The sequence below is a fragment of the Oncorhynchus tshawytscha genome, linkage group LG33, assembly GCF_018296145.1.
Source record: "Oncorhynchus tshawytscha isolate Ot180627B linkage group LG33, Otsh_v2.0, whole genome shotgun sequence".
Classification (NCBI taxonomy): Eukaryota; Metazoa; Chordata; class Actinopteri; order Salmoniformes; family Salmonidae; genus Oncorhynchus; species Oncorhynchus tshawytscha.
Window position 1 is genome coordinate 23,935,286 of NC_056461.1, and position 27,871 is coordinate 23,963,156.

Genomic DNA, 27,871 nt, shown 5'->3' on the forward strand with positions numbered 1-27,871 from the left:
TGAATAAGGTTCTGAATTGGAAATGAGAACTGTGTGAGATAAAGGGGAGAGAGAGAGAGAGAGAGAGAGAGAGAGAGAGAGAAAAAGAAAGAAAGAAAGAAAGAAAGAAAGAAAGAAAGAAAGAAAGAGAAAGAGAGAGAATCAATCAAAGTGCTCTGAGGCATTACCAAAGCAGGTGCACCTGTCTCAGCATATTGCACCAAAACAATGGGCTTTCCAGACAAAACAATGAGCATTTTGCTGACCCCTCTGTGTTCATCATGCACACAGTAGGAGCCAATAACAGGAAAGGCAGATATAAGACATTTGAAGTTGTTCTAAAATGTGATGCAATACCCAAATGCACATTATAAACCGGGTGGTTAGAGCCCAGAACACTGATATACTGTACCACGGGTATGACAAAACATTTATTTAAATTATTTTAATTACGTTGGTAACCAGTTTATAATAGAAATAAGGCACCTCAGGGGTTGTGGTATATGGCCAATATACCATGGCTAAGGGTTGTATCTGTCACTTTCTGACCTTAGTTCCTTTGTTTTTGTCTGTGTTTTAGTATGGTCAGGGCGTGAGTTGGGATGGGCAGTCTATGTTTGTTTTTCTATGTTGGTTTTTGAATTCGGCCTAGTTTGGTTCTCAATCAGAGGCAGCTGTCGATTGTTGTCCCTGATTGAGAATCATACTTAGGTAGCCTGGGTTTCACTTTTGGTGTGTGGGTGTTTGTTTCCGTGTGAGTGTTTGGGCCACACGGTACTGTTTCGTTTTGTTCACATCATTTATTGTTTTGTTCCAGTGTTCAGTTTGTTTATTAAAAAGACATGAACACTTACCATGCTGCACCTTGATCCTCCTCTCTATCTCCAGATGACATCCGTTATAGTATCCAGGCACTCCGCGTTGTGTCGTGCTATTGAACAGCCTTTAACCGTGGTATATTGCCCATACAGCCATGAGTATAGCCTTGATTGTAAACCATTCATTAGTTAGCATTGGAATTAACTTGTTTTTCTATCTTTGTTTTCATGAACTATGATGGAAGGAAGGGTAATTCTTTGCAGAGCAAGTGCCATGACATTAGGTCTGAGTGGGCTGGTCCGGGGCTGTCAGATGACACTACTTGTGCCCTAATGGGAGGAGCCCCTCTTCAATTTCTTCCCTCCATCCATATATCCTACAGCCTACGCTTCACTGGAGCACCCCGCTGTGTTTCTCTCTCTCTCTCTCTCTCTCTCTCTCTCTCACTATTGATTCCCCCGGTTCATTTATGCAGGCGGCAGCCATAAGCCTGTGGGGGTCCAATGCTTGCATGTTCACTGAGACTTAAAGCAGTCTGCTCCTACCCCCCCCTAAGGGACACGTAAAGCTACCTCCTCCATAACCACAGCCTTCCCATTGTAAATCCACTCCTATAATAAACATGGTACATCTCCCATGTAGTCCTTCTATAAGTGTCTCTTAAAACAACACAGTGCTGTTATATAGGCGTATGCTCAGTACTCGTACAATATCTGTGTGAGGGAATGACTAGTAATGAAACACCAAAGGTTTCAATTCTAGGCAGCATGGGATCCGACGGTCTACAACAGATGTATTATAAAGGAAAAACGTCATTTTCGTGTCTGTCCGATGTCTTGTGTATCTGATAATAGTGGATATTAAAGTGGTGCATCAAATTCCCTCCTGCTTAAGTCATACATGAATATTTCATCCCCCACAATGATCCAGTAAAATATTAATTTGCCCCATAGATATGTCTAATATATAAGCTCTTTACTTTAGATATCCACACACGCCCTCCTTGGGGAGTACAGGAAGAGGCATGCAGAGAGGGAGGAAAATCATGTGTTGTGCATTAAAGGAGGTCAATTAAAAATAACACCGTGGGCCACAGGGGGCTGTTTTCTAAAAGCACCTTAAGCCTTGTGCAAAGTTAATAACTCAGGGTGGGAAAAACTCTGGATTTCAATTGAGAATACAAAGTGAAAGGCTTCAACAAAGTTTGCAGCCCCAAAAATTGGAATGTGTGCTTTTTTAAAACCTAGATGCGTGACTTCATATTGAAATGCCTCGTTAAAGCGAGACAGAATACACCCTTTTACATCCCCTGCGTACATTACTTCTGATGAGGTTAACAAGTAGATGCTACCAGGTAGTCCTAGCTTTGAATGTACAGTGCTGCGACTATTTATGGCTAACAGTGAGTAGCTAGCTTTATACTGGTTTCAATGCCATTGAAAGTCACCTTCTTCTCTCTGTATCCCCTGTACTTGTGAGAACACAGAGTACAGCCCTGGAGCAGTAGTTGAACTAACATCACCACAGCAACAGCCCTTGAATTGGCTCCACAGAACCTGTACATGTGTTGGAGGCCCTGCTTTGAGCTTGGACAGGGAATGCAGTGGAGGCACAGTGCATGGGAACCCTGCCAGGCCCTCCTTCTAACAGAGAGCCCCTGGTACTGGTACCATTATTACCTGGTACCCAGAGCACTAGGCCCTGCAGGACCTCCTGTCCTCCCCACATATGGTGCTGCTTGCTGGGTAGAGAGAGAGAGCACTGACTGGAGGCAGGCAGCTCCTCGTGTCCTCATTGCAGGCTAATTACGGGTAATTAGGCAGTTACACCTGTCCCACTGGTATCTGTGGCCTCATATATGCATATGAAAAGGATACAGCTCTGATGATACTGTTTGACACTGCTTTGATTATGCTTCCTGCTTCAGAAAAAGATAACCTACAAAACAGAGCACTTCTCATGGAAGGTTGTTCAAAGTAACTGCTACCTCCCATGACCTAAATTACCAGATTTCATAATATTGGTTTAAAATATAATATTCTGTTTGCGCTCTATTTGAACTAAGTCATCAGACCAATGACAAATGTGAGCTTTGAGCATGAGCAATGGAAAATGGCTTATCTTACAAAGGAGGAAATACCAGATGTCTTATTTCTTATTTCCTTACTTCGTCTGGGCAGTATGCTTTAACCAGGTAATGAAAGTGCTTTCTGAAAGAATCTCTCGCTTTCTCTCTCATGGCATAGTGACACTGTCAAAATGTCTCCAGCCATTGGAATCGGAGACACGGAGACAACCTAGCTGCTCAGCACAGTGGAAAGACAGAGGAACACACTTTGCCGTGTCGCAGCGCTAGCATAAAAAAATAGACTGGCAAAGTTTTAAACATTGATCACCACTGAAAGGCAGCATGGGGAATGATGATACATTCATGTGGGTTAGTTAGAAAAGTGACACTGCTTTTTACATTTCAGCAGAATGTCTACTGCTTTATTTTTACTTTGAACATTAAAAAGGGAGATATATTCAGATTCAGATTTTGGCTGTCGTGCAAAAATCGTACTTGTGTTTCAGTTAAAGTTTTTGCAGCTTTTAAGCATGTGAATAGTACTCTGTAACCACATACACTAAAATGCCCTGTTCAAGAAAACAAACTACCTATAGAAATCTTCAAAGCTTGTGAAATCTACCCTCTTCGGTATGGTATTGTACCCAATGATCTATGAAGCACTGAATAAGTCACTCTACAGAAGTTGTATATATCCAAGGGGAAATATACTGTAAATAGCAAGTTTCCATTGCCCCTTTTTGATAATGCTATTGGCATTTATGTTGTACAGTATACGTGAGCATGGCATTTCATGTTTATATTTTGCTATTTATCACAGAATGAGAGTGATATATGCTTATAAATGTCCCCTGGAGAGCAAAAATATATTGATCAAATCTAATCAAATTGTATTGGTCACATACACATATTTAGCAGATGTTATTGGGGGTGTAGAGAAATGCTTGTTTAAACGGCTGTAGAGGCAATGCTGCTGACATGGCGTGATGTGTGTCTTGTTGTTAGGAACGCCCATTTGTCTTTGGAATTGTGATCAACCCTTCCTTCCCTCCCAGCACTGAGTAAATCACCAACCGAATCTAATCGTCTCATAGGCTTATACAGGCTTGACATTTGATAAATTCACTAACATTAGCCTATCACGGTGTCCGCTGAAATACCACCGCTGTATTTCCCTGTAATGATGTCAGGGAGATATTTATTCCTTTCCCTTTGCTCTCAATATACAACATTATTTAAAGTGAGGAAAGCGAGAGAGAGAGACACATAGAGAGAGAGAGACACACAGAGAGAGAGAGAGACACACAGAGAGAGAGAGAGTGAGAGAGAGAGAGAGAGAGAGAGAGAGAGAGAGAGATAGTAGTTTCTTACCAAGCAGTGTCATTTGAATCTGTCCAAGAGAGACGTTAGAGAGAATAGGAATAGACATTGCAATTCTGACTGTGACCCCAAAATATCCCTGCTTTGGCTGCGAGCGAGCACTGTCAATATTGTGCTGTGGGAACGGAAGGCACTGCCAAAGTGAACTACATTATTTGGCATAGTGTCATTTAAATGTCTCCTTCAGTGGCTGACTCCATGTGCTAGCTCTCCTCTCTCCCTATTCCGCAACAAGTCATTTCGTTCTCACTGTCCTGTCATCTGTTCCTGTCAAGGTCCAAGCAAAGCTTGTAATCAAACACTATCAGAGTGTAAACAAAAGTGTGGAAGCGAACGATGCCTTTATTGACTGCAGAGCTTGAGCTTGCCACCATTGGCTCTCACCATTGGCTCTCACTCTGACCAATGGCACACAACAACTTGGCATTGGCTGCAGTATTGATACCATTCCAACTTCCAATGACTGATACTGTTGCCTTCATGCTCCTGATTAAAAGACAAACCCTAAAATGGCCATCTTAATCCCATTCATCTACAATACAAATTTGGTTGCTAACAAGTCATTAAATGACAAAAGTTGAATGAAAGAACCATCTAATTTGATTGATTCGCACAGTTATAGCCATACCGGAAGTCAGAGACTGTGAACAAGAGATACTGTATGCATATTCATTCAGTGAGATGATGAAGATAAACTTTAGGCATAGGTCTGAAGTACAATTATCTCCTCTGAGTAAATCACTTTCCTAATAACTTTTCCTTCTAGAACTTCCCACCCCGGTCTCCTTCAGCTGCTGGGTACTGTGTGTGTTTTAATTAGAATTGATACTGTATTCATGGCTCTATAACATGCACATTTGTCAAATGAAAGGAACCGAAAGGTGGCCAGAACAATTAAACAGGGAACAATTAAAATGTAACTCACTCTGAGTTAAATGCTATAATTAAATGTGTCTGTGCCCAGAGTAGCTACATTATGTCAGCTTGTACCAGCCTAGGAAATTAATTTGATTCCGGTAGAGCCGCAATTACGGGCGGACACTGTGTGTGTAGGGACCTGTGTGCTCTGTGTGCCTCAGTGACCCTCCACTCTCTGACCATCCATAACCACTGACTTGTTAATTATAAAGTGGTGGCTCCTAGCGTGTAGCGTGCACTGCCCCTCTATGCATATCTGGCAGGAGAGTGATGATAAGGATACTATTCCTATACCTTTACACCGCAAACGGAATGGGAATGAATGAATCTAGTAATGGATGCAGTGGTGTGAAAATGAATAGGTTCATGGTTCTAAACGATAGATTATTCATTGTCTTTAGTGCTTGTCTAAAAGGTAGCATTTCACACATACTGTATCTATCTTTATGGTTTATGTAGCATTCCACACATATCTATCTTTATGATTTATGTAGCATTTCACACATATCTATATTTATGGTTTACGAATGGCTGAATTTTCTATTTCTGCTTTCTGCTTTGCAAGACATGTACACCCACCACTCACGCCAAGATCTGAGAGAATGGGAAGATTATGTTCCGTTACATGGCATATGAAAGGCTCGGTAGCTGCCAGCCGTTATTGTGTCCCATTGAGTTAAAATACTACTTGTCCTCCAAGTGAACCCAAACGTGTCGTCATTTATGTAAGAAATATCCACCTTACCACTACTAAGGCTGACAATAAATCTGTTTTTTTTTTCTCTTTGAAACTTGACAATAGTATTGCAGAGTATTGTATTTCATTCCCATCCTTACTGTGCCAGAAACAGACGCACACACTCTGCGCCTAGTCCCCCTATCCTCATATGTCTTAGCTTGAGATTCCTAAAACATGGATGGATTCTGTTCTGGGGGGAATGGGGGTTCCAGTGAGGCAGGGAAATTGCCTCTCTCTCTCTCTCTCTCTCTCGGTTGCCGGGTGGTTTTGTTTAATGCGTGGCGAAGTACATCTCGCAAGCCTGATCAAACAGCCACTGTGACTCTTTTGTGGCGGCAAAGTGGTTAGCACTAGGTGTTAATAATTCCACGCGCCACACTTCCTTCTCTGGCTCTGATGGGGAATGTAAAAGGATCTGTCAGAGACTGCTTCATCACTATCGATTCCATTTAATTCTGACTTGTGCATGAATGGCTCTGGCAGATAGGATGCAGGAGGATAACATTCTACAGTATGCCTTTGTTTCCTCTCTTTTCCATTTCCTTCTCTGTTTGAGAGCCCGAATTGTAAGCTTGGCACTAGCTGCTCTGCAAGGTTTGGCAATTATCTCCCACAGCCTTTGCACAATAAGTACGCAGGCCACCAGAGCAACTGGGTTAGCATAATGCCCAATTATTGGTAAACGGCATGGATCAATGGTAATGACAAGAGAGTGCAAAGCAAGCCATCCTCTTCTCAGTCCCTATGCTAAGACAACCAAGGCGCTTCCGAAGCTATTATTACATGTTAATAACACAGTAGTGGGTTGATTTCCAATGGGCTCATTCTGGCTTTATAACTATTAGTGGGTTGATTTTCAATGGGCTCATTCTGGCTTTATAACTATTAGTGGGTTGATTTCCAATGGGCTCATTCTGGCTTCATAACTATTAGTGGGTTGATTTTCAATGGGCTCATTCTGGCTTTATATCTATTAGTGGGTTGATTTTCAATGGGCTCATTCTGGCTTTATATCTATTAGTGGGTTGATTTTCAATGGGCTCATTCTGGCTTTATAACTATTAGTGGGTTGATTTCCAATGGGCTCATTCTGGCTTTATAACTATTAGTGGGTTGATTTCCAATGGGCTCATTCTGGCTTTATAACTATAGGCCAGTGTGAGTTATCCTAAAACCTGTCAGCAAACGCTCTAGGATAACCACCCAAAAAGCAGCGAAAAACCAAAGCTTCGCGGACCACCATTATACTTTATGTGTGGTACCTTCAACGCAAGTGTTTGATCACTCGACGTTGAGGATGAGAGCTCGAATCAGTGGTGTCACATAAAGCCCTCCAGGCAAGGCTGCTGGAACAGACACAACATTAGCCATGCAGGGAGCGGAGCTGCTGTAAACGCTTATGTAAGGGGAGCCGACGAGTGCCCGGCGCATGCTAATGTACCCCCTACGACCAGACGGTCTCGGACCAGACACGCTAATGTAGCAAGGCCAGACAGGGGGGGAGTCAGGGGCATAGAAGGTCATGACGGGGGTCTGAGTCAGGACTGATCAAGCTAGGGGCTCTTAGTGTGACTGGTCCTGGTTGACCAGCATAACAGCAGAAGGGAAGTTCTTCGTAATGCTGGAGAGGTTTCCTGGAATTGATAGGCAATGGGTTTAAATATGCCAATGAGCACTTAAAACAGAGCAATGGAAAACACAGCCCTCCCGACCATATTTCGATACTGAATACCAATTCAAAAGGTACACATCCATTTGACCATTTCCCTAAAGACGTCATTTATGCATGTGTCATGCACACTTTCCCCTAAATCAAATCTTTCCAAATAACTGGAAAAGTTAAGAGAGGCTAATGAGAGAAGCTGTGAGGAAGCACAGCTAATGGCCACAGACCCCTGATCCAACTCTACTGTTTCTTCATTGAATAACAAAACATTTACCTTTTGGCCCTCATGTCGCCGATTTTCACAACCTGTATTTAATTCCCTTATTTGTTCTTCATCATGAGTAAGAGGAAGCTCATTATCTGAATCTCGAGGCTGGTACAGCTGGCAGCAGCCTATCATCTGAGACACAGAGGTCTAAGTGTAACCTATAAAATCATCATTATCCTGGCGTGCTGTCGCTTGTTCGACATGATTGACAAGTCAGCCCATTAGAGTGGAAGAATGAAAGCTTGTCCTTGTTCCTTACTTAAGTGAGTTTAATGGCATGCCCGAAGCTTTTTGAAAGGAACTTTAAGTTGTGCGTTTAGTGTTATTTTTGGCAAGGCAGTTAAAAAAAGGAGAAATATGTCTTTGTGTTTAAATAGTAATTTGATTTTAATGTTAAGATCATACAGTGAATGACTATGTTTTTAATGATATGGTAATGGTGATATACACATTTTAGTTATGATCACTGTAGGGTCATGTTTGGTGAAAAGCTAAGTGTACTTTGAAAACATAAGAGCATTTTATTTAGCACATAAGATCATTTATCTTGTCTGCTGAAAGTAATGCTTACCTTGGGGCAGTAAATGTGCCTTTGTGAGCTCCATACTGCACATTATTTAAGGTAAAATGCTTCTTAATTTGAATGCTAGCATTCTATACAGATGCAGGATCTTAATTTGATCCGTTTCTCACAGTAGGAAAAATAACCCTGCAGTAACAAGAAATGTGAATTATTGTGTGTATTATAATTAATTGTCATTTTTGTATGGGTTGATGCAGCACTCTCCTCCTTGGTAAAATAGCCCTTACACAGCCTGGAGGTGTGTCTTTTGTATTTTTGTATATTTGATTGAACCTTTATTTAACTAGGCAAGTAAGTTAAGAACAAATTCTTATTTACAATGACGGCCTACCCCAGCCAAACCCTAACCCAGACGACGCTGGACCGATTGCATTTGTATGGATCCCCATTAGCTGCTGCCAAAGTAGCAGCTACTCTTCCTGGGGTCCAGCAAAATTCCAATACATTCACAGATTTCACAACACACTGTGTGCCCTCAGGCCCCTACTCCACCACTACCACATCTCTACAGCACTAAATCCATGTGTATATATAGTGCGTATGTTAGCGTGTATGCATGTTTTTTTAAACTGTTTTTTAAATGTCGGCCGGTTGTGATACAGCCTGGAATCAAACCAGGGTCTGTAGTGACGCCTCTAGCACTGAGATGCAGTGCCTTAGACCGCTGTGCCACTCGGGAGCCAAATTGTTGGGTCATTGTCCTGTTGAAAAACAAATGATAGTCCAATGGGTTGGCCTATCACTGCAGAATAATGTGGTAACCATGCTGGTTAAGAGTGCCTTGAATTCAAAATAAATCACAGACAGTGTCATCAGCAAAGCACCCCCACACCATAACAACTCATCCTCCATTAAGGTTGGAAATACACATGTGGAGATCATTCGTTCACTCGCGCCACGTCTGACAAAGATGCAACGGTTGGAACCAAAAATCTCCAATTTGGACTCCAGACCAAAGGACAAATTTCCACCGGTCTAATGTCCATTGCTTGTGTTTCTTGGCCCAAGCAAGTCTCTTCTTCTTATTGGTGTCCTTTGGGCTGCATTTTCTTAACTCTGTGTCTTCCATTCCTGTGGCGGTCCTCATGAGAGCCAGTTTCATCATAGCGCTTGATGGTTTTTGTGACTGCAGTTGAATAAACTTTCAAAGTTCTTGAAATGTTCCATATGGACTGACCTTCATGTCTTAAAGTAATGATGCTGTCGTTTCTCTTTGTTTATTTGAGCTGTTCTTGCCATAATATGGGCTTGGTATTTTACCGAATAGGGCTGTCTTCTGTTTACCACACAACTGATTGGCTCAAACGCATTAAAAAGGAAAGAAATTCCAAAAATGTACTTTTAATAAGGCACACCTGTTGATTGAAATGCATTCCAGGTGACTACCTCATAAAGCTGGTTGAGAGAATGCCAAGAGTGTGTAAAGCTGTCATCAAGGCAAAGGGTGGCTATTTGAAGAATCTCAAATATAAAATAGATTTTGATTTGTTTAACACTCTCTTGGTTCCTACATTATTCCATATGTTATTTCATAGTTTTGATGTCTTCACTACTATTCTACAATGTAGAAAATAGTAAAAATACATAAAAACCTTTGAATGAGTAGGTGTTCTAAAACCGGAAATGTAAATATTAATAGAGCAATTGGACACATTATGATCTAAACAAATCAGAATAAACTGCACAATTCAAAAGGTTATCAGAGTTCCATGTCAAAAAGATGTCCTTTCCACATATGTGATGGAGAGAATGAACATAGGAGGAATCGGGAGAGAGAAACCGACAGCTCAATGTCAAAAGAATAGAGCACTCAGACTTGAACCTGTCACAGAACTGACAGAATTACACTTAATGATGCAAAGAGCCAGGAGACATCCTGGGCCCCGAGGCCAGAAGCATACGTCGTGTTTCCTGATCCTCTTCCTTCCTATTCAATATCCTTTCCCAATTTCACAGATGATGAGATTCCGCACGGATAAACACACATGCTACCATTCACATCAAGTCCAAGTGGAAGTATCAAAAGAAAACCAAGAGGGGTGACTGAAAGCATGAAGTAGGGTCTGCTCTGAGCTTGAACCCACTTTATATCGCTCAACCAGCTTGCCCGGAATGACCTCTGGCTCATCACTCAGTGAAGTGATATTTAAAAACAGAGCCTGCTAATGTTTATGCCCTGAAACAGTGCTAGTCAGCAGAGGGACACATTGAGGGTGGGTGAGAGATTTGCATAGGACAGCATGGATGGATGATGCACATGATACAGCAATTCCCCTTAGGGCTGGGCAGTATAGCATATTTTAAGATATACTGGTATTGATGCAATGACCGGTTTGGGTTTTTACTTTACCTTCTATAGCAGTATTTGAATGTTTGGTTTGTTAAATGTGGTATGCCGTGTTTATAGTTTACTTGGCTACTTGAGTCATCTCTCTCTGCTCTCTCTATTTGTTGTTCCTCGACCACGAGACACTTGTGTTCAGTCTGCATGGTCAATGCAGCACATGCAACAATGTTGATGACAACAATGCTTTTTTCACTTTGCTTCATTGGGGCGGCAGGGTACCCTAGTGGTTAGAGTGTTGGACTAGAAACCGGAAGGTTGCAAGTTCAAACCCCCGAGCTGACAAGGTACCAATCTGTCATTCTGCCCCTGAACAGGCCGTTATTGAAAATAAGAATTTGTTCTTAACTGACTTGCCTAGTTAAAAAAATATTTTAAAAATCCAGTATTGTTCTAAAATTACACTATTAGTTTGTGTTGCTTACATCTGAAAACAGCTAGTTTGTCTTTTCTTTGCAAGTTGGGCCTAAATCTTGTTGCTGCTAATGCTAAACACTAAGTAGCTAGCTAATACATGTACTGAGTCAGAGCAAACATAATTAGTTCTACAGCCTGATAATACCAGTGATGGTGTAGACCTAAATCAGCATGTTGTTTGTGCAACAGCACCTTCTAAATCAAAGAGGAATACAAGAAGCATTAATATGTTAGCTACATGAAGTAGCTAAGATTAAACAGTCAATGTAGCCAAAGATTGTAGGGTCCCTTAGGAAACTATTATCAACACTTTGGTTCCTAAAAAAAACACTTTGGTTCTTACCCTATCATAATAACTCCTCCCTGGCATTTTCCTTCGAATTAGAATAATCATTCCATTTCCATGATTCCAACATTTCACCCAAGTGCTCCAAATCATAAGTAAAATCGCTATTGCAACATTTGGTTCGAAATAAGGTTTAGATTGTTTGCCGATACCGTGCAGCCCTACATGGCAGTCTGGACATTTTCTCAAATGAGTGCAGGAAATACAGAAATTTCTCAAAATGCAAAAAAAAAAAAATTGGGGTTGAAGTTGAATTGAACCATATAAAACAATCAGAATGGAGAAAGACCCATTTAAATCACTTAGAATGTATGTGTTGCCACCCTGAGGTCATGCACTACTTATAAAGCAAATTTAGAAATTGTATAATTTAAAAACATAAAATACTGTCAAATACTCTCATAATGTCCATTTTTTTTTACAATACCGTGATATGATATTTTGGCCATATCGCCCAGCACTAATTCCCCTGAGGACAGCGAGTCAATAGGTAAAGAGAAAAGGAAAGATAGAGGGGGAAAGAGAGAGAAAGAGGCAGAGAGAAGGGGATGTGAAGAGATGTGAGGATGGGGTGGAGGTAGAGAGAGGGGTCGAAAGGGGCAGAGAAAAGAGGAGTGTATTGAGAGGTGATTAAGTTGGAGAGATGAGAAGTGACGCCTGGAGCAAGGAATAGAGATAATATAAGAAAGAAAGAGAGGAGTGAGACGTGAGAAAGAGGAGAGCAAAAAGGGTGTGGAGAAGTGAAGAGAGGGGACTGGAGAGGTGTGAGAGGAGATAGTTGAATGGAGGGAATACTTGTAAGGACATACCAGTGGAGAGGTGTAATGGATTGAAGAAGAGAGATGTGTGTAGGTGTATAGGTTGTTATCAATAAAATGTCACAATAAGGTGCAGAGTGTTCGATTTGTTTGCTGGGGGACAAGGAGAACCCCAGCGTCATTACAACCGTTGACAACTGTGTGCCGTTTTCAAAGGATTGTTAAATAAATGGAACTACTTGGTTGTAATATCATCACCTCATGAAGAGCATAGTGAGAACTACACATTTCAGATTATTCCATGCAAAACAATTGTGCAAATTTACCACTATCATCAGAACTATACAGAAATGAACTGTATGCTTTTCATGATCAGTAAACATGAATTGATCGTGTAATTTCAGATACATGAGGGTAGCCTCACACTATCTCTAAATATTGGCTATTTGAGTGATATACAATAAAAGTGAACTATACCCGACCAGTATGAGGGGTTTAGGTTCATTTCCCATCCATTTTGCCTGTCAACCAGCAGAAGGGTGCATTTACTTCACAAGCCGCAAGTAGAGACTTGTACAGTTGGCTAAACATAGTGGTAAGTAGACCTAATGTACTTTTTTTCTCCAACATTTTCCCCTTTTCAACAGGGTTTTTAAGAGTGTTTAATCAAGTTTGCTTGTTGACGGACCATGCCATGCCAAATCGACTAACTTTCAGTGGGTAAACTAGATGGCTATATTTTCTTGCTATCTATAGTGGTGATGACAGTAGTCCGACTGACAACTTTACCAGGACGAGGACTTGTCGATGTCAAGCTCTTTCCAAAAACCTAATCTCTTTGGAAGCAAGCTCAATGACACATGTTGTTTGCTTAGCTAGCTACATGCCAAATGGATAGGTTACCCTCACATGTCTGAAAATACATGATCAATTCATGTTCACTGATCATGAAAAGCATACAGTTCATTTCTGTATAACTTTGATGATAGAGGTAAATTTGCACAATTATTTTGCATGGAAACTCTGAAATGTGTAGTTCTCACTATGCTCTTCATGAGGTGATGATATTACAACCAAATAGTTACATTTATTTAACAATCCTTTGAAAACGCCCCCAAGTAGTCAATGGTTTTAGCAGAGCTGGGGGTCTCCTTTCCCCCCAGCATCCAAATTGAACACTTTGCACCGTATTGTGACGTTTTATTGATAACGACCTATAGGAGAGCAGTAGAGACTTGTGGAGAATGCAGAGGCAGGTGAACAGATGGATATGGTAGTAGAGGTGTAATGTTTGAGAAGGTTTGTTGGTATGTCCATGTTTCCAGAAGAACAAAGGAGATGTGTGAAATGCGTGCCCATCTGAGGGTGCTTCTATCACAAAGCTGTTGTTACAGGATGTGTGTGTGTGTGTGTGTGGTGGGTGGGTGGGGGGGGGGTTAACATGCATGTGTGAGTACAGTTGTGGTAAAAAGTTTTGAGAATGACACAAATATACATTTTCACAAAGTCTGCTGCCTCAGTTTGTATGATGGCAATTTGCATATACTCCAGAATGTTATGAAGAGTGATCAGATGAATTGCAATCCCCAAAATGAACTGAATCCCCAAAAAACATTTCCACTGCATTTCAGCCCTGCCACAAAAGGACCACCTGACATCATGTCAGTGACTCTCTCGTTAACACAGGTGTGAGTGTTGACGAGGACACGACTGGAGATCACTCTGTCATGCTGATTGAGTTCGAATAACAGACTGGAAGCTTCAAAAGGAGGGTGGTGCTTGGAATCATTGTTCTTCCTCTGTCAACCATGGTTACCTGCAAGGAAACACATGCCGTCATCATTGCTTTGCACAAAAAGGGCTTCACAGGCAAGGATATTGCTGCCAGTAAGATTGCACCTAAATCAACCATTTATCAGATCATCAAGAACTTCAAGGAGAGCGGTTCAATTATTGTGAAGAAGGCTTCAGGGTGCCCAAGTAAGTCCAACAAGAGCCAGGACCGTCTCCTAAAGTTGATTCATCAGCGGGATCGGGAAACCACCAGTACAGAGCTTGCTCAGGAATGGCAGCAGGCAGGTGTGAGTGCATCTGCACACACAGTGAGGCGAAGACTTTTGGAGGATGGCCTGGTGTCAAGAAGGGGAGCAAAGAAGCCACTTCTCTCCAGGAAAAACATCAGGGACAGACTGATATTCTGAAAAAGGTACAGGGATTGGACTGCTGAGGACTGGAGTATTATCTCTGATGAATCCCCGATTGTTTGGTGCATCCGGAAAAAAACTTGTCCGGAGAAGACAAGGTGAGCGCTACCATCAGTCCTGTGTCATGCCAACAGTAAAGCATCCTGAGACCATTTATGTGTGTGGGGTTGCTTCTCAGCCAAGGGAGTGGGCTCACTCACAATTTTGCCTAAGAACACAGCCATGAATAAAGAATGGTACCAACACATCCTCCGAGAGCAACTTCTCCCAACCATCCAGAAACAGTTTGGTGACGAACAATGCCTTTTCCAGCATGATTGAGCACCTTGCCATAAGGCAAAAGTGATAACTAAGTGGCTCAGGGAACAAAACATCAATATTTTGGGTCCATGGCCAAGAAACTCCCCAGACCTTAATCCCATTGAGAACTTGTGGTCAATCCTCAAGAGGCAGGTGGACAAAAAACCCACAAATTCTGACAAACTCCAAGCATTGACTATGCAAGAATGGGCTGCCATCAGTCAGGATGTGGTCCAGAAGTTAATTGACAGCCTGCCAGGGCGGATTGCAGAGGTCTTGAAAAAGATGGGTCAACACTGCAAATATTGACTCTTTGCAACAACTTCATGTAATTGTCAATAAAAGCCTTTGCCACTTATGAAATGCTTGTAATTATAATTCAGTATTCCATAGTAACATCTGACAAAAATATCTAAAGACACTGAAGCAGCAGACTTTGTGAAAAATTTATATTTGTGTCATTCTCAAAACTTTTGGCCAGGACTGTATGTGTTTCTTACCATAACAGAGATGTGCAGCAGGTGCATGTGTTCGTGCAGGACATGAGCAGGTTCCCGGGCCGTGGGTACGGTGGTCTGGATCAGCTGCTCAGAGGTGCTCATGGACACGTGGAAATACAGTGTCCCGTTCTCCAACCACTGCTGCTTCCAATGCACCTGAGATATGTCTGCCCCAGTACCTGACATCTCTACAGATAGAAAGAGAGAGAGAGAAAGAGAGATTTTGTGAAATAAACAATTGGTGTGTGTGTGTGTGTGTGTGTGTGTGTGTGTGTGTGTGTGTGTTTGTAAACAAATGTGTGCACTTATGTGTGTGTTTATCTGTGTCTGTGAGAGGAACATGCATCTGTGGGGAAGGTGAACTGAAAGTTCAGGGGTGACCCAGAAGTCTGTGATAAGTTTTCATGAACATTCCAGTGAAGTGCTTGCTCTCTCTTAAGGTCAAGACTCGGCTGCCCCCCTAGAGGTAGATGTATCAACAGACAGTAGATAGCTTAGACTTTGCTTGCATGCTGCTTATTTGTATAAATAATTCAAATGAGTAGTGTACTAACACATGGGGATAAGACAATGGGTGTCATTCTGTCTGTTAACTGTCACCTAGGATTCCATTTTGTTGTCAATAGCACTGGAGAAAACGTTGCCTCACTGCGCTCTCCGCAAATCATCAGAAGTCCTGTAAACCTAATGAATACATTAGCATGAACATGCCATTGGCATTAGCATAAAGAGCTACGACACCAAAACAATTAAAAAAGGAAAGAAGGCAGCGAGAAAGGAATCCAAAAAGACGAGCCACAACCTTGAAAGATTTTAACAAAGCCAAGCGAGATTAGATTTAGTGGGCAGGTTGGTGGGAGAAATAAAAGCAGGGAGGAAAAAAGCCAAGTTGGCCAGATAGAGATCAAAGCACAGGACTGTGATGCTATCGACTACTGGGGCTATGTGGTCGCTGGGTACTGAGACAGCCTCTGGGAGCTATGTGCTTGATACAGTATTTGTCAGGGGTGGGTGACAAGGGCAGTGACAGGGGGATGGGAGCTGCTCCTAGACCAGTGGCAGGTACAGAATGAGGGATGGCTTTCAGTGGCGCTGGTCATTAACTTACTGACTCTGGGTCAGTGGACACGGCAGGAGAGGAGTACTCTGTGAGCTGCCCTCATCACTACCACTGCCCTTCCAGTACAGGGCACACACATACATCAGGATCGCTAGGGCTTGAAGGACAGGGGTAGAAGTAGAGTGACTTGATATGGCACAGTATGGGATGCTCTCTGATACCACACTAAAGAGTCCAGATTCTTTGACAGATTTGTGGACAAGTCCTTCATTTTCTATTCCTGTGTGCCATCGCTGTATCAGAACTTCATTAACATGGGCAGTATGATCATCTACCATGAACACTAAAACAGCCATATAGAGGATGAGCTGGAGGACATGCCAACCACTGTATTATTGTACAGGGATCTACATTTTTGGCTCCTCATGGGACAATCAGGTGGGAAACTTTTCAAAAGCCTCCAGAAAGTCCGCTTTCAGCATCTTTCCCTCTCATAAATGGATGCTGACTGTGCAATAGTAGGATTAAAGTTAGTAGGCTGTGAAATTTCAAGCACATTGCTGTGTTTAATCTGCAGCTTCTCATATTTGGAGATTTGGCTATTGAGCTTGAAAGAGGATGTTCTCAGGTCTAACAAAGAGGTGGCACACATCAGAGGCAGCCATTTAAACGAATAGAGGGGGACATATATAACAGAGCCGTTTTGGCTGGTAATAACTTGGGTGGACACTGTACAAAGACAAAAGCATGCCATGAGGGTTGTTATTGGGCAAACATTGAGACCGTCAGCAGGATACAGAGGCTGTTGTGTGTGTGTGTGTGTGTGTGTGTGTGTGTGTGTGTGTGTGTGTGTGTGTGTGTGTGTGCGTGTGTGTGTGTGTGTGTGTGTGTGTATGTGTGTGTGTATGTGTGTATGTGCGTGCGTGTATGTGTGTGTGTTGGTTAGTTTGCATGCCCGTGTGTGGGAAGACGAGGTTGAAGCATGTAAGCTCCCAGCAAGGGCGTCAGGGATGGAATGTCTACCCTGCGGAGAGAAAGGACAACCCTGAGGTGCGTCATTGCAGCCATTACACAAGCCCCTGAGAGCAGGGGAGAAGCATGGCTGACTTTACACAAAGAGAATGAGAAAGAGAAACGGTTGAACCATTAGAGCTCTCTTCTCTAGAGTGAGGCGAATGCCGTATCGCATCAATACCGACCAAGGTACCAATAGTTACCAAGGTTACAGTAAAACCTATAGCAAAACATTTTTAAAAAATGCAAACTGTTTTTAGAGTAACATCCTTTTCCAGTTTACCCACTCGTGATCGCATTAAGCTTGCAGAACAGAGCAGATGGATTGTTTGGAGCTTGCCCAAATCTTTGATAAAGCCCAGTTATTCTAGACTGATGCATCTGAAGGTATAGCCCAGATGACCCTGAGTGAAATCTACTGAACACTCAGTATACCACTTATTACCAGGGCTGTACTCAAAGTGGCTCAACGCACAGTACCCAATCACAGTTGCTATGACCTGTACGTATAGTTATTGTAATATTGTATTTCAGCCATTGATTTTCATTTTCGCTCATTTTAGTCCACCATGTTGGGTGTTTTGAAGAGATGACGTTTCTCTAAAATCAACATGCAAGATTTTATTATGAAGGAAGAATGGACAAAATACATGTATTATTCTTAACGGCCTTTTCAAATGTAGCACCCAGTTGTACAAGTTTGTTTCCATTGTTAGAATGAAATTCACACTGTGAAATAACTAAGTATTTCTGAAAATGAGAACTGATTTAATCTCCACCAATATGAGTTTTACTTTAGATGCCAGTGAACAATCTGTTCCCTCTAAAAATGAACAATGCAACAGTTTATGATAATAGATACAAAGAGTGTTGTCTAGTGAGCTGTGAATAACCCACTTCTCCCGAGGGTGTGAAATACTGGGATGCAGAATAACACCAAAGCTACTGTGACCGACATGGCTAAAGTCCTCTTTGTCCACACTACTAGAAATCCTTGAACACAGCGTTCAGTTAATGTCAGCAGGCTGACCTTTGTTTTGTTAGAATGATGAAATGTGTTGGTTATCATTCATAAATGTGACCTTTACCTTGATCAGTGTTCATAACGGCAATTGAAATGTTATTTCATACTAGAATAAAAACAGTTTGGAAGCAACTGAGGAAGCACTCGGTGTTGTAGCTGAGGTGGATTTTGAAGAATGCTTGTGAAGGTTATAATGATTATTCATCTCTCTCTTTAGAAAAATGTATACCGGTAGCACACATGCTGTAAAACAATGTTTTGAATTATCGTTGTAAAGCTGAGGTCACGGTTATAGATACACATAGACAAGACAGATGCACACAGATACAAATGGAGTGAGATACACTAAACAAGGAGATTTTTGTGACCTATACACACACACACACACACACACACACACACACATATATACTCACACACACGTCCTCCCCAAAGGTCGTTCTCATCAGTTTAAAGGTGATCATAGCTGCATGGAGTCAGTAACTGCGTGGGCTGACAGTGCCGTGACAGTTTGTCAGCTCAGTAACAAGGCTGTGTCGTCTGCTTACCCTGATGAAAGCTGGCACCCTTAAGGCACTATGCTGCTTGTCATTAACCATGTGGCATGGCAAGCCAGCCAGCGAGTCCTCCGATAACGCTGCTGCCTAGCCTAGCGCCTCAGCCTGCCATGCCCGTCATAATATTATGGGCAGCTGCACGTTTAATAATTCATAAGCGACAATAATGATAGACTTCCATAACCTTTTAGATTCATCTAAATATATCAGCTCAATATGCAGAGAGGATAGAAGACGGTGTCAGTCAGCGCCTCATCAGTACTGTCAGAGCCTGTTACCTGATTCATTACACATATCAAACACATCTCACTGTGTTCAGCTTTTAGACATTTCTAATGTCCACTCTGAACGGCCTCACTTTTGAAACTGAGTATTGAGAGTAAAGTCTACTTTCAACACACAAAAACCTTCCCCACATACTGTATCAGGAAAAATTATGAATACTCTCGTAGAAATACATATTTGATTTGTCACCAAATGGGGGGTTGTCACGACTCCCATTCAGAAAATGCTAATACCTGTTAAGAATTGACCAATTACCATTTCCAAACGAGTTAACGTGAGATATCGGATATTTAGGCAAATACGGCATTGCCGAAAGGCTGCTGTGCCACACTTCCAGTGTTGAGGAGTAGTGAACTACAAGTAGTTCAACTAGTAATTTAATTACATTTTGCAGTAGCTTGGCGGTAGTTGAACTGAATTCAAATCTAGGTAGTGTTTTCAGTAGTTAATTACTTTTTCTGCCATGTAGTGGTGTAGCTAACTACTGGCACTACACACTATGGGTGTGGTTCGGATTAAATAGTGTTACTGTAGGTTCTGACCAAACAGAGTAAAACCTCACGGATGACTAGAAAATGCTCAAGCCAAGTGTAATTCACCCACTGGGTCATACAGCTGCAAAGACAAAAACATGCTTACACAAGTACCTATAATTATACCCTCGTACCAGGTGGAGTCAACTCCTTGCACATCTAGACAGCCAGTACATCTCTGTTGCTAGTCAGGAACTTAATTGGTTCCTCTCACTGGTGTAGTCATGGCCCTGCCTCATGCTAGAACCTTTGTGGGTGTGGAAGTATATGTGTGTGGGATATAGGACTGTTCCTTCTCACTTCATCACCATATACATCCCTTACATATGTAAAGTAATCAAAACGTTTTAGTATGGTACATGAATGAGTATATTTGAAGCTAGAACCTAACAGTAGGCAATCATTTCCTTCCTTTTTCAGCCTCAGACCTGCCTAATTCTCACTTAATACATTGTTTATGTGTTTAATAGGCTAAATGACACATTCTGTTAACATATGACCCCAGATTGACCTGTTCTTGCAATTTATAGTCTATGACATTTCGGATTTACAGATGATCATGTTTCACAAAGTAGTTTGGATGAACTAAATTACCTTTTCAAAGTGTTGGGTTCTGAGAATGTGAAATATACTTATTCATGTCACTGAGGGAGAGAGGGTCATGTATAACGTTTACATTATGTCAGGATAATGATATTGTTAGCCATCAGGGATGCTATGGGAGGGATCCTTATCCTTATTATCCTTATCCTTATCCTTACTATATTGTGGTCGGCATTGATAAGGGGAGAGAGCCATGGATTAGGCAACAAGGGGGTTGAGGTCAGGTCACCTTACGGAAGAAGGAACGGTCTATTACCCCATCACTTCGTCTTCCTGTCGAACCATAAAAGATGTAATGATTGGAGAGAAGGAGAGAAGGAGGAGTGCATCTAAATTGGAGAATATATACTTTTTTTGTTGGAAACATGTTTTGTCAAATGCAGCTGTATTGATCCTCTGAGAAGAATGAAACTTTGTTAAGCTTTCATAGTGTCTGTTGAGTTTTTTACTCTGAGAATTAGAACTTAACAAAATAAACATTAGTTAAGTAAACCTTTTTTTTTTCATAGGGTTAGCTTTAGTGTAGCTTAACTTATTTCAGTGTGAAGTAATTGGTAGCTTGGTCTTTTCAGAGTAGCTTCCCCAACACTGTGCACTTCCCATTGAAATTAAACACTTAACAACTTAAAGCCACCCCAATGTCTTTATAACACTGCCTAATGAAATAGTTGTCATTCATGGACGTAAAGGCCATTAAACATGCATACAATTAAAATGCATAGTGAGGAGAAGGAGCATGTTTCAAGGCATTGAAATGAGCTAAATTCCGGCGGCACAGTTGGATCCTAACGTCCTGCCATGCCATCTATGTGAAGAGAGAGATCATATTCTCCCAGTCAGGACTGAACAGCTAATAATGTCAACCGGGGGGAGAGAGTGAGAGAGAGAGCGAGAGAGAGAGAGAGAGAGAGAGAGAGATCATGGGCATGAGGGAGGACATCAATGTAATATTCAGGTCCTGGCCAGTCATCATTAATTAAGGGTCAGGAGACAAGCAGCAAATACAAAGATTCATGGAGGTAAAATAACAATGGGCTTGATGTTATTGTATTGTGGTCAAGTAAGCTACTTGAAAGAGCAATCATTTGATATGTGCAAGCTACAACTACAGCACAGGCAAATAGAATCAGGATGAATACAATATACCATAAAATGATATTATATGACAAAGTAATATTCCCCTATATGACATGAACATATGACATGGGCATTGCACAAAGGCAGTCAAAATTACCCTCTGTCTCCCAGACATAAAGATCTGTCACCAGGTGTCTCTCCCTGTCAGTGGGGTCTTTGAGGGCTCCTTCTGCTGTGACAGCTGTCTCTGCACTGCCTGCTGCACTGTTCAACACAGTCAGCACAGCGGTCTCCAATTTTGACGACTCATCACTTCCTAGTGGATGACCTGGTCGTGACCTCTGTACCACCCGCACACCATTGCCATCTGCCATCTTCACAGATTAATTTTTAAAGCTGCTTGACCCTAATCATCTTAGTAATGTACTGCTGCATTACTGTTGCAACACCGACAGTGGGATTTCTCCAAGATATAATTATGCTGAAATATGTCTGCCCTATGCCACAAAATGTTTTTGGGGCTCTGCTGCTATTGCTGATGAGGTACAAAGGACAGCAATCACTTCAAATAGAAAACAGGAGGTCCCGTGGGATAATTGGATTCTACCAGTGTCTAGGACTTCCCCTGGGGCTAGGGTCCGGTGAGAATAAGTTATTAACAATCAGTTGAGCCAGTGGAACCAAAGGTCCATCTTTACCCCAACACCCACGCCAACTCAAACTGTGCTCAATCACAGAGCCAGCAGCAAGCATTGCTGGGCAGTGCCCACCGCCTCTAGCAGGAACCAAACACATTTCAGACTCTACTTATAAAAAAGTTCACTCCATAAGGGACCATCTGATTTATAGTATAAAATAGGTGCTTTATGATGTAACCTAGGTAACAGAGCTTTACAGAGGACGTCAGCGATAGGGTCATACAGATTAACTCAGGTTTATGGCCTTGCTGTATAAAACTGGACGAGATAATACAAATTATATGATAATATATTCAAACAAATAAAACCTACCGTAGATGTTTTTTGATAGTTTACAACCATGTTACAACAGATCCTGGTTCTTTCCCCATTCATATAATAAACACTAAAACATAGAAGTAGACAAGTGCATAGAGACCCAGGAATTATAGAACAGAGTGGGTGTTATTTTTATGGTAGAACTGACTGACCTTTAGGAGCACATACAGTATAAGTCAACTAATAGTGGCCTGCTGTCTACCGCTGCTGACATGCTGCATTGAGCCCTATGTATCTCTCTCCTCTATAGAGCACACAAACTCCTCCTAAGCCATCTCTCTGTCTCTAACCCAGCAGCCCAAGGTCACCTCTGTTTTACATCCAATAATAAGCCCCAGCACCTTAACAATGCTGTAAAACCCAAAGTGCCCCCAAATTAAGGGATTTAATACGCAATTGAGTAGTGATATCATTTGGTTTCAACCAAAAACCCTATTCTTACAAGGAAATTGAGTTTCATTACCCAAAACAATGCCACTCTAATTTATGTGAGGATCTATAAATGGTTTGTCTCATGCTATTTGGGATTAGGGAGGCAGCCAGCCAAAAAGGGCCTAATGTATTTAAAGTGACACATTAACAGGATAAACAGTCCCCTTATCTGCAAAGTACATAGACTTTTTTTTAAATACTCCAATCCCATTAAAGGGACCATTCTCCAAATGATTCCACCATCTTCTGCTCTCACGTTCCGGCCGTCGGCCCACCTGCCAAAGAGTGAAGCCGGGGGTAATCATACACACATTAAGATGAACTTATCCATTGTTCTGGATTCTCCCCAATGAGACCTCGGTCAAATGTCTCTTCCTGTTCTGATCTTGTAGAGGTGGACGGATGAAATCTATTGGCAGGGATAGTGTAGTGTACTCACAAAGCCCTAGTGAGCAGGAGGACCCTGCAGTTAATGCCTATACTGCTATCTGGCCAGAATGTGTTGTGTATTGTACAAGCCAGACTCATATACTGTAAGTGGTGTTACTGATAGTTATGTGTAAGATAACTCCAACATGGGAGCATATGCTTCTCACCTCACTTAGAGATCTCAGAAACAGAAAAGGTGTAAGAACCTGCATTTCCTGTCGAAGACAATGGTGTGTGCCCTTCACCTACTGCCATCATTGTAAATAATAATTTATTCTTAACTGACCTACCTAGTTAAACAGAGGTTAAACAAACAAACTTTCAGAGATACAGAGAAGCAAAACAAACATGCAGAGAATCAAATAGCACACACACGCACACACACACACACACACACGCACGCTCACACACACACACACACACACACACACACACACACACACACACACACACACACACCTCAGCCTTTCGCAATGCACCTGTCATCTTCTCTCCCAGATGGATTCATAAACTTGTTGGATTTCTCACTTCTCTTCTAATTACATTACCGTATGTTAATTCAGAACTTTACTATTGTCTTTTCAATTATGTGATGTAATCAGTTTTGAAAGAAAGAACGCGAGGATATATATCAGCACAAAGGAAAGTGATATCACACAGGATATAGTATGATGAATAAGAAACTCAAAATGTACAGTTCTTCACCAATGGATTATTTACCTGTATCAGAATTGTTAAAGACCACATATAGATACATCTATTAGGTATTTTAGCATGCCTTAAACATTTATTGTAGGGTCATTATTCATTATCTTCTGTGTAACATAATGCATATATAGTTCTGTAGATGACGGAAAGAAAAGCTTAACCTTGAGTACACTATTGGAGATACTCACCATACCATAGTATGGTTTACAAGTGTTATGGTTAATATTAATGGATATAACACCTTGGCAATAGGGGTCAGTTCCACCCCTATGAATACAGTAACAACCCTGATAAAAGAGTTGGCAAGGTCTAATTACACTATTTAAGGTATATAAAACTATAGCCTTTAAAAAAATGTCCTCCTTTAAATATACTACTGCTAACATTTATGGCCTAACATTAAATGTAATCAGGTAGCAGCACTACAGTACAAAAAGCTGACCTCTGCTCACTATATTGCAAATGCTAGAGGCACGTCATAATCCTATCACCAATCAATTGGGACCAAGTTACTATAAAATGCATCTTTTTTTTTTCCATCTGTGTTTTGAGCAGGAGTAAACTAGTAGTTAGGTAAAGGAGCTTTTTATTGCTTTTTGCCAAGTCATTTTGAAAAACCTGTTAAAAGGAATTTACATGTTCAAATCAACCCGGTTAGTTGAGGTAATTGAGGTAATATGTACATGTAGGTAGAGGTAAAGTGACTATGCATGGATAATAAACAGAGAGTAGCAGAAGCGTAAAATGGGGAGTGTGGCTGGGGACAATGCAAATAGTCCGGGTAGCCATTTGATTAGGTGTTCAGGAGTCTTATGGCTTGAGGGTAGAAGCTGTAAGATGCCTTTTGGACCTAGACTTGGCAATCCGGTACCGCTTGCTGTGCGGTAGCAGAGAGAACAGTCTATTGCAAGGGTGGCTGGAGTCTTTAGCAATTTTCTGGGCCTTCCTCAGACACCGCCTGTTATAAAGGGCCTGGATGGCAGGAAACTTGGCCCCAGTGATATACTGGGCCGTACACATTACCCTCTGTAGTGCCCTGCGGTCGGAGGCCGAGCAGTTTCCATACCAGGCAGTGATGCAACCAGGACGCTCTCAATGGTACAGCTGTATAACTTTTTGAGGATCTGAGGACCCATGGCAAATCCTGAGGGGGAATAGGTTTTGTTGTACCCTCTTCACGACTGTCTTGGTGTGTTTGGACCATGATAATTTGTTGGTGATGTGGACACCAAGCAACTTGGAGCTCTCAACCTGCTCCACTACACCCTCATCAATGAGAATGGGGGCGTGCTCGGTCCTTATTTTTTCTGTAGTCCACAATCATCCCCTTTGTCTTGATCACGTTGAGGTAGAGGTTGTTATCCTGGCACCACACTGCCAGGTCTCTGACCTCCTCCCTATAAGCTGTCTCATCGTTGTCGGTGATCAGGCCTACCACTGTTGTGTCATCAGCAAACTTAATGATGGTGTTGGAGTCGTGCTTGGCCGTGCAGTCATGGGTGAACAGGGACTACAGGAGGGGACTGAGCACGCACCACTGAGGGGCCACTGTGTTGATGATCAGAAGTGGCAGATGTGTTGTTACCTACCCTCACCACCTTGGGGCGGCCCGTCAGATAGTCCAAGATCTAGTTGCAGAGGGAGGTGTGTAGTCCCAGGGTCCTTAGCTTAGTGATGAGCTTTGTGGGCACAATGGTGTTGAACGCTGAGCTGTAGTCAATGAACAGCAATCTCACACAGGTGTTCCTTTTGTCCAGGTGGGAAAGGGCAGCGTCGAGTGCAATAGAGATTGCATCATCAGTGGATCTGTTGGGTCGATATGCAAATTGGAGTGGGTCTAGGTTTCTGGGACAATGGTGTTGATGTGAGCCATGACCAGCCTTTCAAACCCTTCATAGCTACAGACTTGAGTGCTACGGGTCTGTAGTCATTGAGGCAGGTTACCTTGGTGTTCTTGGGCACAGGGACTATGATGGTCTGCTTGAAACATGTTGGTATTACAGACTCGGTCAGGGACAGGTTGAAATCGTCAGTGAAGCCACTTGCCAGTTGGTCAACACATGCTCGGAGTACACGTCCTGGTAATCCGTCTGGCCCAGCGGCCTTGTGAATGTTGACCTGTTTAAAGGTCTTACTCACAACGACTACGGAGAGTGTGATCACACAGTCGTCTGGAACATCTGATGCTCTCATGCATGCTTCAGTGTTGCTTGCCTTGAAGTGAGCATATAAGTGTTTTACCTCATCTGGTAGGCTTGTGTCACTGAGCAGCTAACGACTGTGCTTCCATTTGTAGTCTGTAGTTTGCAAGCCGTGCCACGTTTCACGAGCATCGGAGACGGTGTAGTACAATTCAATCTTAGTCCTGTATTGACGCTTTGCCTGTTTTATGGTTCGTCGGAGGGCATAGCGGGATTTCTTATAAGCGTACAGGTTAGAGTCCCGCTCCTTGAAAGCGGAATCTCAGTGCGGATGTTGCCTGTAATCCATGGCTTCTGGCTGGGGTATGTAAGTACGGTAACTATGGGGACAATGTCATCGATGCACTTGAGGAAGCCAGTGACTGATGTGGTGTACTCCTCAGTGCCATTGGAAGAATCTGGAACATAATCCAGTCTGTGCTAGCAAAACAGTCCTGTAGCTTAGCATTTGACCATTTCCTTATTGAGCGAGTCACTGGTACTTCCTGCATTAGTTGTTGTTTGTAAGCAGGAATCAGGAGGATAGAGTTATGGTCAGATTTGCCAAATGGAGGGCTTTCTACGCATCTCTGTGTGTGGAGTAAAGGTTGTCTAGAGTTTTTTTTCCTCTGGTTGCACATTTAACATGCTGGTAGAAATGAGGTAACACGGATGTAAGTTTCCCTGCATTAAAGTCGCCAGCCACTATGAGCGCCGCCTATCGATGAGCATTTTCTTGTTTGCTTATGGACTTATACAGCTCATTGAGTGCAGTCTGAGTGCCAGCATCGGTTTGTGGTGGTAAATATGAAAAATATAGATGAAAACTATTTTGGTAAATAGTGTGGTCTACAGCTTATCATGAGATACTCTACTTCAGGTGAACAAAACCTAGAGACCTTAATATTAGATTTCGTGCACCAGTTGTTATTTACAACTAGTTACAGACTGTCACCCCTTGTCTTACCGGAGGCAACTTTTCTACCTTGCCGATGGACCGAAAACCCTGCCAGATATATGTTATCCATGTCGTCGTTCAGCCACGTTCAGCCACTCGGTGAAACATAAGATATTACAGTTTTTAATGTCCTGTTGGTAGGATAGTCTTGATCGGAGCTTATCCCTTTTGTTATCCAATGATTGCAAGAAGGCTAATAGGACATCAGATACTTACAAGGCACCCCAACCAAATTTCCTGATATCTCCGTCTCATCTTCATGTGAATGGCGGGGATTTGGGTCTTGTTGGGTGTCTGAAGTAAATCCTTCGCATCCGACTCGTTAAAGAAAAAATCTTCGTCCAGTACAAGGGGGGTAATCGCCGTCCTGATATCCAGAAGCTCTTTTCGGTCATTAGAGACGAATAAAGGCAGCCATTCTACATACTTATATGTTGTTTTCATGTTGTTACTTTTAAACTTGTTCCTCCAAAGTTTAAATTTGTATTAAATAATTGCACCAAAGGTCTGTATATTTGTCAGGATTTCATTGATATAGTAGATTTAAAACAATATTACAACTAGAAATAGTATTGTATTTGTGACAGCAATGATGGTATTAATAAGTAAACAAACTGCATGGTATTATACGTTTTGATAAGAACAAAGTTAAGTAAAAACGTCAGGGGTGCGTATGGAGAAAAAAGTAGTTAACAATCTTGCACCC

General features: G+C 42.0%; 1 protein-coding gene across 1 annotated transcript in view; it reads right to left on the reverse strand.

The window, feature by feature from the left end:
- Positions 1–27,871, reverse strand: part of LOC112231008 (astrotactin-2-like) — a 500,130-nt gene that overhangs the window by 402,725 nt on the left and 69,534 nt on the right. The window contains exon 2 of the mRNA XM_042311033.1: positions 15,290–15,477. Within this exon, the coding sequence (XP_042166967.1) occupies positions 15,290–15,477 (188 nt within the window). The remainder of the gene's footprint in view (positions 1–15,289; positions 15,478–27,871) is intronic.